At 45.0% G+C, this 18,753-nt stretch overlaps 1 protein-coding gene across 1 annotated transcript in view; it reads right to left on the minus strand.

Moving 5' to 3' along the window:
- The window catches only part of LOC310768149 (hemicentin-1-like), a 52,158-nt gene that overhangs the window by 22,437 nt on the left and 10,968 nt on the right, over positions 1-18,753 (minus strand). Inside the window, exons 4-15 of the mRNA XM_083625864.1 lie at positions 16,578-16,832; positions 13,112-13,384; positions 11,851-12,111; positions 10,676-10,948; positions 9,331-9,591; positions 8,074-8,424; positions 6,808-7,068; positions 5,665-5,910; positions 4,295-4,555; positions 3,149-3,394; positions 1,783-2,043; positions 350-619 (exon numbers count right to left, since the gene is read on the minus strand). Coding sequence (XP_083481990.1) covers positions 350-619; positions 1,783-2,043; positions 3,149-3,394; positions 4,295-4,555; positions 5,665-5,910; positions 6,808-7,068; positions 8,074-8,424; positions 9,331-9,591; positions 10,676-10,948; positions 11,851-12,111; positions 13,112-13,384; positions 16,578-16,832 — 3,219 coding nt within the window. The remainder of the gene's footprint in view (positions 1-349; positions 620-1,782; positions 2,044-3,148; positions 3,395-4,294; positions 4,556-5,664; positions 5,911-6,807; positions 7,069-8,073; positions 8,425-9,330; positions 9,592-10,675; positions 10,949-11,850; positions 12,112-13,111; positions 13,385-16,577; positions 16,833-18,753) is intronic.

The raw sequence follows: 18,753 nt of genomic DNA on the forward strand, positions 1-18,753 counted from the left end.
ATTATTATTGTTGTTGTTGTTATTATTATTATTATTACACTGCAATAAGTGGGGGGGGGGGGAGAGTTTTAAAAACAACAGAGTTCTGGCAATCCGGTTCCAAAAGAAGGTAGATTGGGGGCATGAAGTAATGTTTTTAGAAGTTGTGAGTGCTAACTTTGCAAGTAGTGAGTTAACGTACATGGCGGGTCTCTCTACTTTTGTGTATTTCAGTCTTATTGAATCTGCTTGCCAGATATCCTTGTCTTTAAAAGTTATAGTCTTGCACTCTCAGGGCCTAAGTCAAGCCCCCACATGCTCCGCTCCCAGAACTGCTCCAACCCTCCCTCAATGGTAGAACCAGACTTACACAAAACATTCAGCAAGTATGAGGTGCTGTCATTAGAGAAGCTGTTATATCCATAGCAGCTGTAGCTGTCCGAGTCATTCCGGCTCGTTGGATTGAATGTAAGGACCTGGTTGTTGTTGCTCAGAGAAATGCGCTCTCCAACCACCAGGCTCTCATTCCCTCTTAACCAAGAGTAGGAAACGTTAGTGCCTGCGGAGGTGCAGTTCAGAACTGTGATGCTATTCTCGATGGCCTTGCCAGAGTCACTGATGGTGATATTAGTGACATATCCTGTAGAGGGAGAGAGAGAAAAGAGAGAGAAGTAGAGGGAATGATGGTGTTATCCAAGGTAAAAGTGGAGAAGTAAGTAGGCCTCCTCAGAGTCGTTTCTTCGTTCTGCGTCTTGGAAGTTGAATATATCCAGCTGTCATTTAAGGAGAGGTCCTGCAGTGTGATCCGTTTGCCGCTGAGAGGTGAAACTCTTGTTTATTTTCAATTAGGAAACGCCGATAAACTAAATTCTGCAGCATAAAGGAACAAGTTGGCAGATGCAAAGAACAGAGGGCACACATAGGAACACTTCAACATTATCGGTTGCAAAAGGTTGTCAGTGTGAAATGAATGTCCAGTCTGGGATGAATGTCAACATGGAACAAGGCAAAAGAAGTGGACAAGAAAATAGTTGATACAGTAAATAACCTAAAAACAGAAGAACTGCAGCGAACATTAATTACAATCCCATCTCTGATGCATTTCACAAGGAAGACGGAATCCACAGCACTGAAGGAACTGGTGTGATGAAATCTGAAGGTTCGGCAACAGAGAATAGAACAGAGTTTGCTTCTTTGGGAATGAGTTATTTGGGATTTCAGCGCAAATCAGTGGAAAATCTTATGATCCAGGTTTTGGAATAAAGATGATCATCGACGGAGGACCAAGATAAAGCCCAAGTAGAACAAAGTTAAGGAAGGCAAGCAACTAGAGGGAAAGGGTCCATCCAGGGACCCTTGCCAACTTGAACCACCACATCAATCAAATTTCTAGAAGGAAGGTTCTTGAAGACAAGGCACACAAAGAAGAAGAAATGGCAGGAACGTCTACACAATTGTGTTCGTTATCTCGGTGTTTTCATTGACAGGGAAAAAGTAGTGTGAGTCCAGAAATATGGTAAGAGACAGAGAGACTCCAAGACCAGGAACTGGATTTGACCTGAAGAAGAGAAACTTCATGGTACTTCAGGAACTGAAGTGGAGTGATCGGCATGGATACTGTAAAGGGACAGTGAGGTGACAGAATACGAGGAATGCATCCTGGAAACCAAAATGGCCATGAGACAGAGTTCGCGCAATCAAGTCCCCATTGTACAGATGAAGCAGTGACTGCAAGGACAGTCTTATCAGCCACAGGAAGGCGCAAGTTAGCCTAGGATGCGGCCTGGCTTTCAAGCTACTCACCCAGGACACTGATCTCCAGGCTGGTGTGGCTGAAAAGGCCGGTGGCATCATTGGTGGCATTACAAGTATAATTGCCGGCATCATTTAGAGAAAGATGCGAGATTAGAAGTTGGGACTCGTTCTGAGCTTCCAGAAGTTTCTCATTATGATACCAAGAATAATTGGCAGGTGGGTTGGAGTTGGCAGAACACGAGAGGTTAAGGGGGAAGTCCTCTATGTAAACTGGGTCCTGAGGGTCGATTGTGGGGTTGTCAGGCCCGTCTGAAGTAAATATAGGAAAACCACATGTTGGAAAGGGTCAGGCTGTGCTAGTAGGAAGGGTGCTACTCAGATGTTACCACACTGATGCCAAAACACAGAACCTCTGGTACCGTCCCCCCCCCCCAACCTGCTGTCCCCATGCAACAATTCCAACCTGGAGAAATATCCCTGGGAATGGATGCTCAGTGAATATATCACCTCAGGGTGGTTTGAAAGAATATCAGCACCCTAAGGGTTTGAGCTGGGGGGTAGGAATGCTAAATCCCCACTATTTAGCCTTTCATGTAGCAGAAAGCTGATCAGGATGCAGATAATATTCCAATCAGCCCACTGATCAAAGGGACAGATGCAGTAAAACCAAACAGTTCTTTCTGTTTTTTCCACAACTTTTGTTGGGATTGTCAAAACTGGGTGTGCCAGTGAGCCAAGTTGCTCGCACATTTGGGTGGCTCAAGGGAACTAACACCGGATCCCTTCTATAGTATTCCTCCCTACTGGCCACTAAGACTTTCAAGCTTCAGTTACAGCTTTCTGGCCTTTGGAAAATGAGCAAAGTACCCTGAATGCTACACACAACGTTAGCTAAGAAACCCTTTCAACTCCGTAAGGAAGTTGTATTATTTGAAATTTCTATTTGTGTACTTGGAGAGTGTCCGGGGGAGTGAGGGAGGGGCCTGTCTTGGATGAAATGGAGCAAACAAAAAACCCTCCAACAGTAACAATAGGATTAGGGGTTAGCAATACGATTGACCTGCGGACCAATTCATAGTTGAGTCCCAGGTGTGGGTCAAATCTTCTACTCTTCTTGACTTCATGCAGCCAGTATACTCATAGCTAGTTGCAATGGAGAACCACACTGCTCTCAGAAAAAGGGGAGGCTGTAGCAAATGTGTGCCCAGGACAGACTCTGGCAGTTTCTCCTCCCTCCTGAAGCCAGCTGTGACAAGGGCTGAAAGAGCCACTTTTGTCTGCTACAGAAAGTAGAATATGATGGGGCGACCTATGACTGACTGCGGCTGGGTTTGGACTATGGGACACCAGTTGCCTGTCATTGCCCACATAGTCAATCTAGACTTACAGAAGATTTGCAGCCAATGTGGCTCACTGGAACTTTCAGAGAAGCTGTTGTTCCCAAAGCAGGTGTAGTTGGCCTCATCGTTCCTGGTGACTGGGTTGAGAATGAGCCTCTGGTTGTTGTTGTCTAAAGAGATATGACCTCCTCCTTCAATCAGCTGGCTTCCCTTCAGCCAGTAATACGAAACATTGGTGCCAGCAGAATTGCAGTTCAAAGTGACACTGTCGTTTTCTTTGGCATTAGAGGGGCCGGAAATGGTCACATTACGTACCTCTCCTGTTGAGAAAGAAAAGTTGCAAAAGGGCTCCATATTTCTTGTAGCGCGATAGCCCTGGATTTCGATCAATTTGGAAAAGGAGTAATATTGAGAGAAACCGGCACTGAGCCCAGACAGACAAAGAGGAGACCATTGGAAAAATCAAGGCCAGGAGAGTGTTGTACTACCAGTTGACAGTTTGCTTCCTCGACAACATTTAAGACAGAAGATAGCACTTCACAAAGAACTGAGATTTTGTGGCCAAACATCTGAGCCATATTCTACCGCCCCCCCCCCAAAAAAACCAGCTTGAAAAGACAGTGAAATGAAAATTAGCTTTGTTGTTATAAAGGAAATATAAAGACTTAGTGACAGGTGAAACTTTCCAGTTGATACCAGAGGAAGTGGGAAGACATCTAACAAAACTTTGGAACCCTGATAAGGTTGACTGCATACAAGGAACAGAAATGGTCCATTGACTGAGAGTTTGTGACTTGGAATGTGCAACACACCATGAGGAAAAGTGAGGACTGAGGGAACAATGTATAGAGGCAGATGAGAGAGGCGCATTTTTTGTTTGTTATCTGGGAGTTTTCATTGACAGGAAAAAAGTAGTGTGAGTCCAGAAATATGGTAAGAGACAGAGGGACTCCAAGACCAGGAACTGGATTTGACCTGAAGAGGAGAAACTTCATGGTCCATCAAGAACTGAAGTGGAGTGATCGCCATGGATACTGTAAAGGGACAGTGAGGTGACAGAATACGGGGAATGCATCCTGGAAGTCAAAATGGCCATGAGACAGAGTTTGCGCAATCAAGTCCCCATTGTACAGATGAAGCAGTGACTGCAAGGACAGTCTTATCAGCCACAGGAAGGCGCAAGTTAGCCTAGGATGCGGCCTGGCCTTCAAGCTACTCACCCAGGACACTGATCTCCAGGCTGGTGTGGCTGAAAAGGCCGGTGGCATCATTGGTGGCATTACAAGTATATTTGCCAGCATCATTTAGAGAAAGATGCGAGATCAGGAGTTGGGACCCGTTCTGAGCTTCCAGAAGTTTCTTATTATGATACCAAGAATAATTGGCAGGTGGGTTGGAGTTGGCAGAACACGAGAGGTTAAGGGGGAAGTCCTCTATGTAAACTGGCTCCTGAGGGTTGATTGTGGGGATGTCGGGCCCGTCTGAAGCAAATACAGGAAAACCACATGTTGGAAAGGGCCAGGCTGTGCTGGTAGAAGAGGTGCTACTCAGTTGTTACTACACTGATGCCAAAACATAGAGTCTCTGGAACTGTTGTTTTTGCAACCTGCTGTTCTCATGCAACAATTCCAACCTGGAGAAATATTCCTAGGAATGGATGCTCAGTGAATATATCACCTCAGGGTGGTTTGAAAGAATATCAGGACCCTAAGGGTTTGAGCTTGGGATAAGAATGCTAAATCCCCATTATTTAGCCTTTCATGTAGCAGAAAGCTGATCAGGATGCAGATAATATTCCAATCAGCCCACTGATCAAAGGGACAGATGCAGTAAAACCAAATAGTTCTTTCTGTTTTCTCCACAACTTTTGTTGGGATTGTCAAAACTGGGTGTGGCACTGAGCCAAGTTGCTTGTAGATTTGGGTGACTCAAGGGAACTAATACCGGATCCCTTCTATAGTATTCCTCCCTACTGGCCACTAAGACTTTTAAGTTTCAGTTACAGCTTTCTGGCCTTTGGAAAATGAGTAAAGTCCCCTGCATGCTACACACAATGTTACCTAAAATAAACCTTTCAACTCCGTAAGGAAGTTGTATTTTTTATTTGAAATTTCTATTTGTGTACTTGTAGAGTGTCTGGGGGAGTGAGGGAGGGGCCTGTCTTGGATGAAATGGAGCATAGGAAAAAAATCTCTAATAATAACAATAGAATTAGGGGTTAGCAATACAATTGACCTGCGGACCAATTCATAGTTCAGTCCCAGGTGTGGGTCAGATCTCTTACTCTTCTTGACTTCATGCAGCCAGTATACTCATAGCTAGTTGCAATGGAGAGCCACACTGCTCTTAGAAAAAGAGGGAGGCTATAGCAAACGTGTGCACAGGACAGACTCTGGCAGTTTCTCCTCCCTCCTGAAGCCAGCTGTGACAAGGGCTGAAAGAGCCACTTTTGTCTGCTACAGAAAGTAGAATATGATGGGGCAACCTATGACTGACTGCGGCTGGGTTTGGACTATGGGACACCAGTTGCCTGCCATTGCCCACATAGTCAGTCTAGACTTACAGAAGATTTGCAGCCAATGTGGCTCACTGGAACTTTCAGAGAAGCTGTTGTTCCCAAAGCAGGTGTAGTTGGCCTCATCGTTCCTGGTGACTGGGTTGAGAATGAGCCTCTGGTTGTTGTTGTCTAAAGAGATATGACCTCCTCCTTCAATCAGCTGGCTTCCCTTCAGCCAGTAATACGAAACATTGGTGCCAGCAGAATTGCAGTTCAAAGTGACACTGTCGTTTTCTTTGGCATTAGAGGGGCCGGAAATGGTCACATTACATACCTCTCCTGTTGAGAAAGAAAAGTTGCAAAAGGGCTCCATATTTCTTGTAGCGCGATAGCCCTGGATTTCGATCAATTTGGAAAAGGAGTAATATTGAGAGAAACCGGCACTGAGCCCAGACAGACAAAGAGGAGACCATTGGAAAAATCAAGGCCGGGAGAGTGTTGTACTACCAGTTGACAGTTTGCTTCCTCGACAACATTTAAGACAGAAGACAGCACTTCACAAAGAACTGGGATTTTGTGGCCAAACATCAGAGCCATATTCTACGCCCCCAAAAAAGAAACCAGCTTGAAAAGACAGTGAAATGAAAATTAGCTTTGTTATTATAAAGGAAATATAAAGACTTAGTGACAGGTGAAACCTTCCAGTTGATACCAGAGGAAGTGGGAAGACATCTAGAAAAACTTTGGAACCCTGATAAGGTTGACTGCATACAAGGAACAGAAATGATCCATTGACTGAGAGTTTGTGACTTGGAACGTGCAACACACCTTGCGGAAAGGTGAGGACTGAGGCGACAATGGATAGAGGCAGATGAGAGAGGCACATCTTTTGTTTGTTATCTGGGAGTTTTCATTGACAGGAAAAAAGTAGTGTGAGTCCAGAAATATGGTAAAAGACAGAGAGACTCCAAGACCAGGAACTGGATTTGACCTGAAGGAGAGAAACTTCATGGTACTTCAGGAACTGAACTTGAGTAATCATCATGGATATTGTAAAGGGACAGTGAGGTGACAGAATACGGGGAATGCATCCTGGAAGCCAAAATGGCTACGAGACAGAGTTCGCGCAATCAAGTCCCCGTTGTACAGATGAAGCAGTGACTGCAAGGACAGTCTTATCAGCCACAGGAAGGCGCAAGTGAGCCTAGGATGCGGCCTGGCCTTCAAGCTACTCACCCAGGACACTGATCTCCAGGCTGGTGTGGCTGAAAAGGCCGGTGGCATCATTGGTGGCATTACAAGTATATTTGCCGGCATCATTTAGGGAAAGATGCCAGATCAGGAGTTGGGACTCGTTCTGAGCTTCCAGAAGTTTCTCATTATGATACCAAGAATAATTGGCAGGTGGGTTGGAGTTGGCAGAACACGAGAGGTTAAGGGGGAAGTCCTCTATGTAAACTGGCTCCTGAGGGTTGATTGTGGGGATGTCGGGCCCGTCTGAAGCAAATATAGGAAAACCACATGTTGGAAAAGGCCAGGCTGTGCTGGTAGAAGAGGTGCTACTCAGTTGTTACTACACTGATGCCAAAACACAGAGCCTCTGGAACCATTCCCCCCCCCCCGAACCTGCTGTCCCCATACAACAATTCCAAGCTGGAGAAATAACCCTGGGAATGGATGCTCAGTGAATATATCACCTCAGGGTTATTTGGAAGAATATCAGGACCCTAATGGTTTGAGCTGGGGGGTAGGAATGCTAAATCCCCATTATTTAGCCTTTCATATAGCAGAAAGCTGATCAGGATGCAGATAATATTCCAATCAGCCCATTGATCAAAGGGACAGATGCAGTAAAACCAAACAGTTCTTTCTGTTTTCTCCACAACTTTTGTTGGGATTGTCAAAACTGGGTGTGACAGTGAGCCAAGTTGCTCGCAGATTTGGGTGACTCAAGGGAATACGGGATCCCTTCTAACAGTATTCCTCCCAAATGGCCACTAGACTTTCAAGCTTCAGTTACAGCTTTCTGGCCCTTGGAAAATGAGCAAAGTCCCCTGCATGCTACACACGTTACCTAAAATAAACCTTTCAACTCCATCAGGAAGTTGTGTTTTTTATTTGAAATTTCTATTTTTTGCACTTGGAGAGGGTTCGGGGGAGTGAGGGAGGGGCCTGTCAAGGCTGAAACGGAACATAGGGGAAAATATCTCTGATAATAACAATAGGATTAGGGGTTAGCAATACGATTGACCTGCAGACCAATTCATAGTTGAGTCCCAGGTGTGGGTCAAATCTCTTAACTCTTCTTGACTTCATGCAGCCAGTATACTCATAGCTAGCTGCAATGGAGAGCCACACTGCTCTCAGAAAAAGGGGGAGGCTGTAGCAAATGTGTGCCCAGGACAGACTCTGCCAGTTTCTCCTCCCTCCTGAAGCCAGCTGGGATAAGGGCTGAAAGAGCCACTTTTGTCTGCTACAGAAAGTAGAATGTGATGGGGCAACCTCTGACTGACTGCGGCTGGGTTTGGACTATGGGACCCCAGTTGCCTGCCATTGCCCACATAGTCAGTCTAGACTTACAGAAGATTTCCAGCCAATGTGGCTCACTGGAATTTTCAGAGAAGCTGTTGTTCCCAAAGCAGGTGTACTTGGCCTCATCGTTCCTGGTGACTGGGTTGAGAATGAGCCTCTGGTTGTTGTTGTCTAAAGAGATATGACCTCCTCCTTCAATCAGCTGGCTTCCCTTCAGCCAGTAATACGAAACTTTGGTGCCAGCAGAATTGCAGTTCAAAGTGACACTATCGTTTTCTTTGGCATTAAAGGGGCCGGAAATGGTCACATTACGTACCTCTCCTGTTGAGAAAAAAATGTTGCAAAAGGGCTCCATGTTTCTTGTAGTGCAACAGCCCTGGATTTTGATCAGTTTGGAAAAGAAGCAATATTGAGAAAAACCGGCACTGGGCCCAGACCGACAAAGGAAGAGACCATTGCAAAAATCAACGCCGGGAGAGTGTTGTACTACCAGTTGATAGTTTGCTTCCTCGACAACATTTAAGACAGAAGATAGCACTTCACAAAGAACTGAGATTTTGTGGCCAAACATCAGAGCCATATTGTATCCCCCCCCCCCCCCAAAAAAAACCCAGTTTGAAAAGACAGTGAAATGAAAATTAGCTTTTCTTATTATAAAGGAAATATAAAGACTTGGTGACAGGTGAAACCTTCCAGTTCATATCAGAGGAAGTGGGAAGACATCTAGCAAAACTTTGGAACCCTGAAATTGTTGACTGCATACAAGGAACAGAAATGGTCCATTGACTGAGAGTTTGTGACTTGGAATGTGCAACACACCATGAGGAAAAGTCAGGACTGAGGCAACAATGGATAGAGGCAGATGAGAGAGGCACATCTTTTGTTTGTTATCTGGGAGTTTTCATTGACAGGGAAAAAGTAGTGTGAGTCCAGAAATATGGTAAAAGACAGAGAGACTCCAAGGCCAGGAACTGGATTTGACCTGAAGGAGAGAAACTTCATGGTACTTCAGGAACTGAACTGGAGTGATCTCCATGAATATTGTAAAGGGACAGTGAGGTGACAGAATACGAGGAATGCATCCTTTAAGCCAAGATGGCCACGAGACAGAGTTCGTGCAATCAAGTCCCCATTGTACAGATGAAGCAGTGACTGCAAGGACAGTCTTATCAGCCACAGGAAGGCGCAAGTTAGCCTAGGATGCGGCCTGGCCTTCAAGCTACTCACCCAGGACGCTGATCTCCAGGCTGGTGTGGCTGAAAAGGCCAGTGACATCATTGGTGGCATTACAAGTATAATTGCCGGCATCATTTAGAGAAAGATGCGAGATCAGGAGTTGGGACTCGTTCTGAGCTTCCAGAAGTTTCTCATTATGATACCAAGAATAATTGGCAGGTGGGTTGGAGTTGGCAGAACACGAGAGGTTAAGGGGGAAGTCCTCTATGTAAACTGGCTCCTGAGGGTCGATTGTGGGGATGTCGGGCCCGTCTGAAGCAAATACAGGAAACCACATGTTGGAAAGGGCCAGGTTGTGCTGGTAGAAGAGGTGCTACTCAGTTGTTACTACACTGATGCCAAAACACAGAGCCTCTGGAACCAGTCCTGTCCCCCGCAACCTGCTGTCCCCATGCAACAATTCCAACCTGGAGAAATATCCCTGGGAATTGATGCTCAGTGAATATATCACCTCAGTGTTGTTTGAAAGAATATCAGGACCCTAAGGGTTTGTGCTGGGTGGTAGGAATACTAAAACCCCATTATTTAGCCTTTCATGTAGCAGAAAGCTGATCAGGATGCAGATAATATTCCAATCAGCCCATTGATCAAAGGGACAAATGCAGTAAAACCAAACAGTTCTTTCTGTTTTCTCCACAACTTTTGTTGGGATTGTCACAACTGGGTGTGGCACTGAGCCAAGTTGCTCCCAGATTTGGGTGACTCAAGGCAACTAATACCGGATCCCTTCTATAATATTCCTCCCTACTGGCCACTAGACTTTCAAGCTTCAGTTATAGCTTTCTGGCCTTTGGAAAATGAGCAAAGTCCCCTGAATGCTACACACAAGGTTAGATAAGAAACCCTTTCAATTCCGTAAGGAAGCTGTATTTTTTATTTGAAATTTCTATTTGTGCACGTGGAGAGTGTCTGGGGGAGTGAGGGAGGGGCCTGTATTGGATGAAATGGAGCACAGGAAAAAAATCTCTAATAATAACAATAGGATTAGGGGTTAGCAATACAATTGACCTGCAGACCAATTCATAGTTGAGTCCCAGGTGTGGGTCAGATCTCTTACTCTTCTTGACTTCATGCAGCCAGTATACTCATAGCTAGCTACAATGGAGAGCCACACTGCTCTCAGAAAAAGAGGGAGGCTGTAGCAAACGTGTGCATAGGACAGACTCTGGCAGTTTCTCCTCCCTCCTGAAGCCAGCTGTGATAAGGGCTGAAAGAGCCACTTTTGTCTGCTACAGAAAGTAGAATATGATGGGGCAACCTATGACTGACTGCGGCTGGGTTTGGACTATGGGACCCCAGTTGCCTGCCATTGCCCACATAGTCAGTCTAGACTTACAGAAGATTTGCAGCCAATGTGGCTCACTGGAACTTTCAGAGAAGCTGTTGTTCCCAAAGCAGGTGTAGTTGGCCTCATCGTTCCTGGTGACTGGGTTGAGAATGAGCCTCTGGTTGTTGTTGTCTAAAGAGATATGACCTCCTCCTTCAATCAGCTGGCTTCCCTTCAGCCAGTAATATGAAACATTGGTACCAGCAGAATTGCAGTTCAAAGTGACACTATCGTTTTCTTTGGCATTAAAGGGGCCGGAAATGGTCACATTACGTACCTCTCCTGTTGAGAAAGAAAAGTTGCAAAAGGGCTCCATGTTTCTTGTAGTGCAACAGCCCTGAATTTTGATCAATTTGGAAAAGGAGCAATATTAAGAGAAACCGGCACTGGGCCCAGGCAGACAAAGAAGAGACCATTGGAAAAATCAACGCCGGGAGAGTGTTGTACTACCAGTTGACAGTTTGCTTCCTCGACAACATTTAAGACAGAAGATAGCACTTCACAAAGAACTGAGATTTTGTGGCCAAACATCAGAGCCATATTCTTTCCCTGCCCCCCCCCAAAAAACCCCAGTTTGAAAAGACAGTGAAATGCAAATAGCTTTGTTATTATAAAGGAAATATAAAGTCTTAGTGACAGGTGAAACCTTCCAGTTGATACCAGAGGAAGTGGGAAGACTTCTAGCAAAACTCTGGAAACCTGAAAAGGTTGAGTGCATACAAGGAACAGAAATGGTCCATTGACTGAGAGTTTGTGACTTGGAACGTGCAAAACACCATGAGGAAAAGTGAGGCCTGAGGCAACAATGGATAGAGGCAGATGAGAGAGGCGCATTTTTTGTTTGTTTTCTGGGAGTTTTCATTGACAGGGAAAAAGTAGTGTGAGTCCAGAAATATGGTAAGAGACAGAGAGACTCCAAGACCAGGAACTGGATTTGACCTGAAGAAGAGAAACTTCATGGTACTTCAGGAACTGAACTTGAGTGATCATCATGGATACTGTAAAGAGACAGTGAGGTGACAGAATACGAGGAATGCATTCTGGAAGCCAAAACGGCCACAAGACAGAGTTCGCACAATCAAGTCCCCATTGTACAGATGAAGCAGTGACTGCAAGGACAGTCTTATCAGCCACAGGAAGGCGCAAGTTAGCCTAGGATGCGGCCTGGCCTTCAAGCTACTCACCCAGGACGCTGATCTCCAGGCTGGTGTGGCTGAAAAGGCCGGTGGCATCATTGGTGGCATTACAAGTATAATTGCCGGCATCATTTAGAGAAAGATGCGAGATCAGGAGTTGGGACTCGTTCTGAGCTTCCAGAAGTTTCTCATTATGATACCAAGAATAACTGGCAGGTGGGTTGGAGTTGGCAGAACACGAGAGGTTAAGGGGGAAGTCCTCTATGTAAACTGGGTCCTGAGGGTCGATTGTGGGGATGTCGGGCCCGTCTGAAGCAAATACAGGAAACCACATGTTGGAAAGGGCCAGGTTGTGCTAGTAGGAAGGGTGCTACTCAGTTGTTACTATACTGATGCCAAAACACAGAGCCCTTAGAATCTTTGTTTTTGCAACCTGCTGTCCCCGTGCGATCTTACTGACCTGGAGAAAAATGGATGCCCCACCCTGGGAATGGATGCTCAATGAATATATGACATATAGGGTATTTGGGAAGATATACAGTATATCATTAAAATTGGCTCTAGGTTATAGACGACTCTTTTAGATGCAAAGAGTATGAACCTCAGGGGAAATCACTCACTACCCACCCTTGAGCCTTTCCTTTGGTATTGATCTATTAAGGAGCAGAAACATGTTCAGGGTGCAGATGATATTTCAATCAGCCTATTGATCAAAAGACAGATGTATTGAAAACCAATGAGTATTTCAGATTTCTCTATGTCTTTTGTTTGGATAGCCCAAACAGGCAAAGTCCCCTGCATGCTACACACAAGGTTTTCTAAAATGACACTTTCAACTCCGTAAGGAAGTTGTATTTTGTATTTGAAATTTGTGCACTAGAAGCGTTTCAGGGAGGGGGGGAGGGCTTTCTTGGATGAATTGGAGAATAGAAAAAACCCTCCAACAGTAACAATAGGATTAGGGGTTAGCAATAAGATCGAGCTCCGGACCAATGCATAGTTGAGTGCCAGGTGTGGGTCAAATCTCTTACTCTTCTTGACTTCATGCAGCCAGTAAACTCATAGCTAGCTGCAATGGAGAGCCACACTGCTCTCAGAAAAAGGGGAGGCTGTAGCAAATGTGTGCCCAGGACAGACTCTGGCAGTTTCTCCTCCCTCCTGAAGCCAGCTGTGATAAGAGCTAAAAAAGCCACTTTTGTCTGCTACAGAAGGTAGAATGTGATGGGGCCACCTATGACTGACTGCGGCTGGATTTGGACTATGGGACCCCAGTTGCCTGCCATTGCCCACATAGTCAGTCTAGACTTACAGAAGATTTGCAGCCAATGTGGCTCACTGGAATTTTCAGAGAAGCTGTTGTTCCCAAAGCAGGTGTAGTTGGCCTCATCGTTCCTGGTGACTGGGTTGAGAATGAGCCTCTGGTTGTTGTTGTCTAAAGAGATATGACCTCCTCCTTCAATCAGCTGGCTTCCCTTCAGCCAGTAATACGAAACATTGGTGCCAGCAGCACTGCAGTTCAAAGTGACACTGTCATTTTCTTTGGCATTAGAGGGGCCGGAAATGGTCACATTACGTACCTCTCCTGTTGAGAAAGAAAAGTTGCAAAAGGGCTCCATGTTTCTTGTAGTGCAACAGCCCTGAATTTTGATCAATTTGGAAAAGGAGCAATATTAAGAGAAACCGGCACTGGGCCCAGGCAGACAAAGAAGAGACCATTGGAAAAATCAACGCCGGGAGAGTGTTGTACTACCAGTTGACAGTTTGCTTCCTCGACAACATTTAAGACAGAAGATAGCACTTCACAAAGAACTGAGATTTTGTGGCCAAACATCAGAGCCATATTCTTTCCCTGCCCCCCCAAAAAAAACCCCAGTTTGAAAAGACAGTGAAATGAAAATAGCTTTGTTATTATAAAGGAAATATAAAGTCTTAGTGACAGGTGAAACCTTCCAGTTGATACCAGAGGAAGTGGGAAGACTTCTAGCAAAACTCTGGAAACCTGAAAAGGTTGAGTGCATACAAGGAACAGAAATGGTCCATTGACTGAGAGTTTGTGACTTGGAACGTGCAAAACACCATGAGGAAAAGTGAGGCCTGAGGCAACAATGGATAGAGGCAGATGAGAGAGGCGCATTTTTTGTTTGTTTTCTGGGAGTTTTCATTGACAGGGAAAAAGTAGTGTGAGTCCAGAAATATGGTAAGAGACAGAGAGACTCCAAGACCAGGAACTGGATTTGACCTGAAGAAGAGAAACTTCATGGTACATCAAGAACTGAACTGGAGTGATTGCCATGGATACCGTAAAGGGACAGTGAGGTGACAGAATACGAGGAATGCATCCTTTTAGCCAAAATGGCCACGTGACAGAGTTTGCGCAATCAAGTCCCCATTGTACAGATGAAGCAGTGACTGCAAGGACAGTCTTATCAGCCACAGGAAGGCGCAAGTTAGCCTAGGATGCAGCCTGGCCTTCAAGCTACTCACCCAGGACGCTGATCTCCAGGCTGGTGTGGCTGAAAAGGCCGGTGGCATCATTGGTGGCATTACAAGTATAATTGCCGGCATCATTTAGAGAAAGATGCGAGATCAGGAGTTGGGACCCGTTCTGAGCTTCCAGAAGTTTCTCATTATGATACCAAGAATAACTGGCAGGTGGGTTGGAGTTGGCAGAACACGAGAGGTTAAGGGGGAAGTCCTCTATGTAAACTGGCTCCTGAGGGTCGATTGTGGGGATGTCGGGCCCGTCTGAAGCAAATACAGGAAACCACATGTTGGAAAGGGCCAGGCTGTGCTGGTAGGAAGGGTGCTACTCAGTTGTTACTACACTGATGCCAAAACACAGAGCCCTTGGAACCTTTGTTTTTGCAACCTGCTGTCCCCGTGCGATCTTACTGACCTGGAGAAAAATGGATGCCCCACCCTGGGAATGGATGCTCAATGAATATATGACCTATAGGGTATTTGGGAAGATATACAGTATATCATTAAAATTGGCTCTAGGTTATAGACGACTCTTTTAGATGCAAAGAGTATGAACCTCAGGGGAAATCACTCACTATCCACCCTTGAGCCTTTCCTTTGGTATTGATCTATTAAGGAGCAGAAACATGATCAGGGTGCAGATGATATTTCAATCAGCCTATTGATCAAAAGACAGATGTATTGAAAACCAATGAGTATTTCAGTTTTCTCTATGTCTTTTGTTGGGATAGCCCAAACAGGCAAAGTCTCCTGCATGCTACACACAAGGTTACCTAAAATGACACTTTCAACTCCGTAAGGAAGTTGTATTTTGTATTTGAAATTTGTGCACTAGAAGCATTTCGGGGAGGGGGGGAGGGCTTTCTTGGATGAATTGGAGAATAGAAAAAACCCTCCAACAGTAACAATAGGATTAGGGGTTAGCAATAAGATCGACCTCCGGACCAATGCATAGTTGAGTGCCAGGTGTGGGTCAAATCTCTTACTCTTCTTGACTTCATGCAGCCAGTAAACTCATAGCTAGTTGCAATGGAGAGCCACACTGCTCTCAGAAAAAGGGGGAAGCTGTAGCAAACGTGTGCACAGGACAGACTCTGGCAGTTTCTCCTCCCTCCTGAAGCCAGCTGTGATAAGAGCTAAAAAAGCCACTTTTGTCTGCTACAGAAGGTAGAATGTGATGGGGCAACCTATGACTGACTGTGGCTGGGTTTGGACTACAGGACCCCAGTTGCCTGCCATTGCCCACATAGTCAGTCTAGACTTACAGAAGATTTGCAGCCAATGTGGCTCACTGGAACTTTCAGAGAAGCTGTTGTTCCCAAAGCAGGTGTAGTTGGCCTCATCGTTCCTGGTGACTGGGTTGAGAATGAGCCTCTGGTTGTTGTTGTCTAAAGAGATATGACCTCCTCCTTCAATCAGCTGGCTTCCCTTCAGCCAGTAATACGAAACATTGGTGCCAGCAGAATTGCAGTTCAAAGTGACACTGTCGTTTTCTTTGGCATTAGAGGGGCCAGAAATGGTCACATTACGTACCTCTCCTGTTGAGAAAGAAAAGTTGCAAAAGGGCTCCTTGTTTCTTATAGTGGAACAGCCCTGGATTTTGATCAATTTGGAAAAGGAGCAATATTGAGAGAAACCGGCACTGGGCCCAGACAGACAAAGGAAGAGACCATTGGAAAAATCATTGCTGGGTGAGTGTTGTACTATCAGCTGATAATTTGCTTCCCAGAGAAGATTTAAGACAGAAGGTAAAATCTCACAAAGAACTGAGATTTTGTGGCTAACAATCAGCACCATATTCCATCCTGACTCCACAGAAAAAATAAACCCAGCTTGTAAACAAAAACTGGCTTTGCATTTACAAAGGAAATATAGAGGCTTAGTGGCATGTGCAAGCTTCCTGTTGATATCAGAGGAAGTGGGAAGACATCTAGGAAAACTTTGGCACCCCAAAGGAAAAGATTGACAGCATACAAAAAACCAAAACAAAAAAAAAAACAAATCAAATGGTCATAGCTGAGATGAAAAATCTATTGCATCAAGAATGCTGGCTTGGACACACCCTAAGGGAGAAAGGACATGAAAATAAAACAAGAGAAAATAAAACAGAGTCAGCCACTGGATGAAAGCACAGTGGGATCACAGCATGAGAGACAACAAGCTAAGAGCTTGAGGTCCAAATTCAGATATAAAGAGAACCCTTCATCAACCCAAATTGACAGCAGGGTGTAATCAGTAAACAGGTCGGAGCAGATGATGTTCCTTCAACAGATAGCCATTCTCGAGCTACTCACCCACCACCTCAATTTCCAGGGTGGTGTTTTTCTGGTCACGAGTCACTTTATTCACCGCCTTGCAGAGATACGTCCCAGACTGCTCCACAGAAATGTCTCGGATGAGCAGTTGGGATCCGACAGAATGTTCTGTCCCATTGATAAACCAAGTATAGACAATAGCAGGCTCTCCAATAGCTGTGCAGGTGAGCTGGATGTCAGAATGCTCATTGTAAACACTTGTATTTGGCTGGATCTCAGGTATTCCGGGTCCAACTGAGGCAAACAGATGAAGCTACCATGTTGTTATTCCAGAAGGTGACTGAGATTCCCTCCCATCCCTTCGCAACATGAAAGATTCCTTCACCAGAACAAGATGGAGCCAGAAAGACAGGGAATTTTTAGCCCCCTGATGTTCCAGGGAAAGGTGACAGACACAAGTAAACAGAACAGTGCTAAGAGAGAACCTTGCTAGGACTTATCTCTTCACATGGGTCTATTTGCTCCTCCTTCACAGGCATTCTAGGGATCTGTGCATCTCACCCCTAGAAGATGTTATGACAACAAGCTTGGTGTATCTCCATACAGTTCTACAGTGATGAGTCTTAGCTGCAGGCTGCTGGTTTTTGTCACTGTCACCTTGGTACGCATCCCTCCCCTTTGTTCCACCTCTGCTTTCTGGTTGCAAAATGAGATCCCAAAACCCCACTTCAGTCAATTTCTGCACAGCTACTATAGGGCCCTGCTCAGCAGCTTCTGGAATTACACTGAGATTGCATCCACGCTAGTCCCTTCCCTAGAGTTGCCATCCTTTGCTCCTTCACTTTTTATGGGAAATTGTTGTGTCCCAGGGTTTTCTGTGTTGCCTTCGAACCTGACATATGGTGGTATGAGCAGGTAAAGGTAAAGGGACCCCTGACCGTTAGGTCCAGTCGTGGACGACTCTGGGGCTGCAGCGCTCATCTCGCTTTACTAGCCAAGGTAGCCAGCGTACAGCTTCTGGGTCATGTGACCACCATGACAAAGCCGCTTCTGGCGAACCAGAGAAGTGCAGGAAAATGCCATTAACCTTCCCGCCAGAGCGGTACCTATTTATCTACTTGCACTTTGACGTGCTTTTGAACTGCTAGGTTGGCAGGAGCAGGGACTGAGCAACAGGAGCTCATCCCGTTGCAGGGATTCGAACCATCGACCTTCTGATCGGCAAGCCCTAGGCTCTGTGGTTTAACCCACAGCGCCACCCATGTCCCTTGGTATGAGCATGAGCTTGCTATAAAATGTAATTCTAGCCTAAACATGATGCCTGGTGTGGATAAAATATTACCGAGGCTTTCAAGGAGGCCTTTCTGGAATGGGATGCTTTTGTGAAGGATCCTGGCCATATGGACAGCTATTGCTGTATACAAAATGACACAGTATTAAGCACCATCTATTTTAATTCCATTTCCAGCTAGCTGTGGAAGAGAAATGCCTCAGTAACATACAAGGGGAAGCTATTTAAGTGAGACCATTTGTCCAGCTAACACAATACTATTGAATGCGACTGGTAATAGGTCTCCAAGATCTCAGGCAAAGGTATTTTCCATAACCTTTCACTTGAGGTGCGAGGAACAGAATCCAGAAACTTCCGTATTCAGAGCATGCAACTTTATCTTGTTGAACTATAGACTGTCATTGAAATGGCCCACAACGCAACTTACTGGCAAACACAATTTGTATTGTGTTATTTTATGCACTGTGACTTGCTGCTATTTTTGTTGATTATTGTTTGGAAATTATTTATCGTAATTGTTAAAAGTGAATTTCTGTTTAATTATTATTTGCTGATATTTAACTTCATTGTGTGCTATTATTATATTCTAATGGATGATTGAATATTAGTTTATTTGATATAAGTTGTTTATTTTAGGCTTTCATCATGACATTTTTGTATAGGATCAGATTGTCATAAGGTGTGCCATCTTTGTTATATAGTAATATAATTGCGCAGAGTAATATAAAAAGGCGGTATACAAATCAGAAATGAAATGAAAATGAGAGGCAGCTTTACAGTACCAACAGGTACAGGGCAGGAAGGAAATAATAAAAATTCCTTTTGAACTGTAGACAGAGAGGGCAGGACTGAGAAAATTAGCAGGACTGAGAGAAGTGCTCTCAGGGTTTAGTTTGAGCCATGGCTGAGACCAGGATCAAACTT

This window comes from Podarcis filfolensis (assembly GCF_964270895.1).
Source record: "Podarcis filfolensis genome assembly, chromosome: 8".
Classification (NCBI taxonomy): domain Eukaryota; kingdom Metazoa; phylum Chordata; class Lepidosauria; order Squamata; family Lacertidae; genus Podarcis; species Podarcis filfolensis.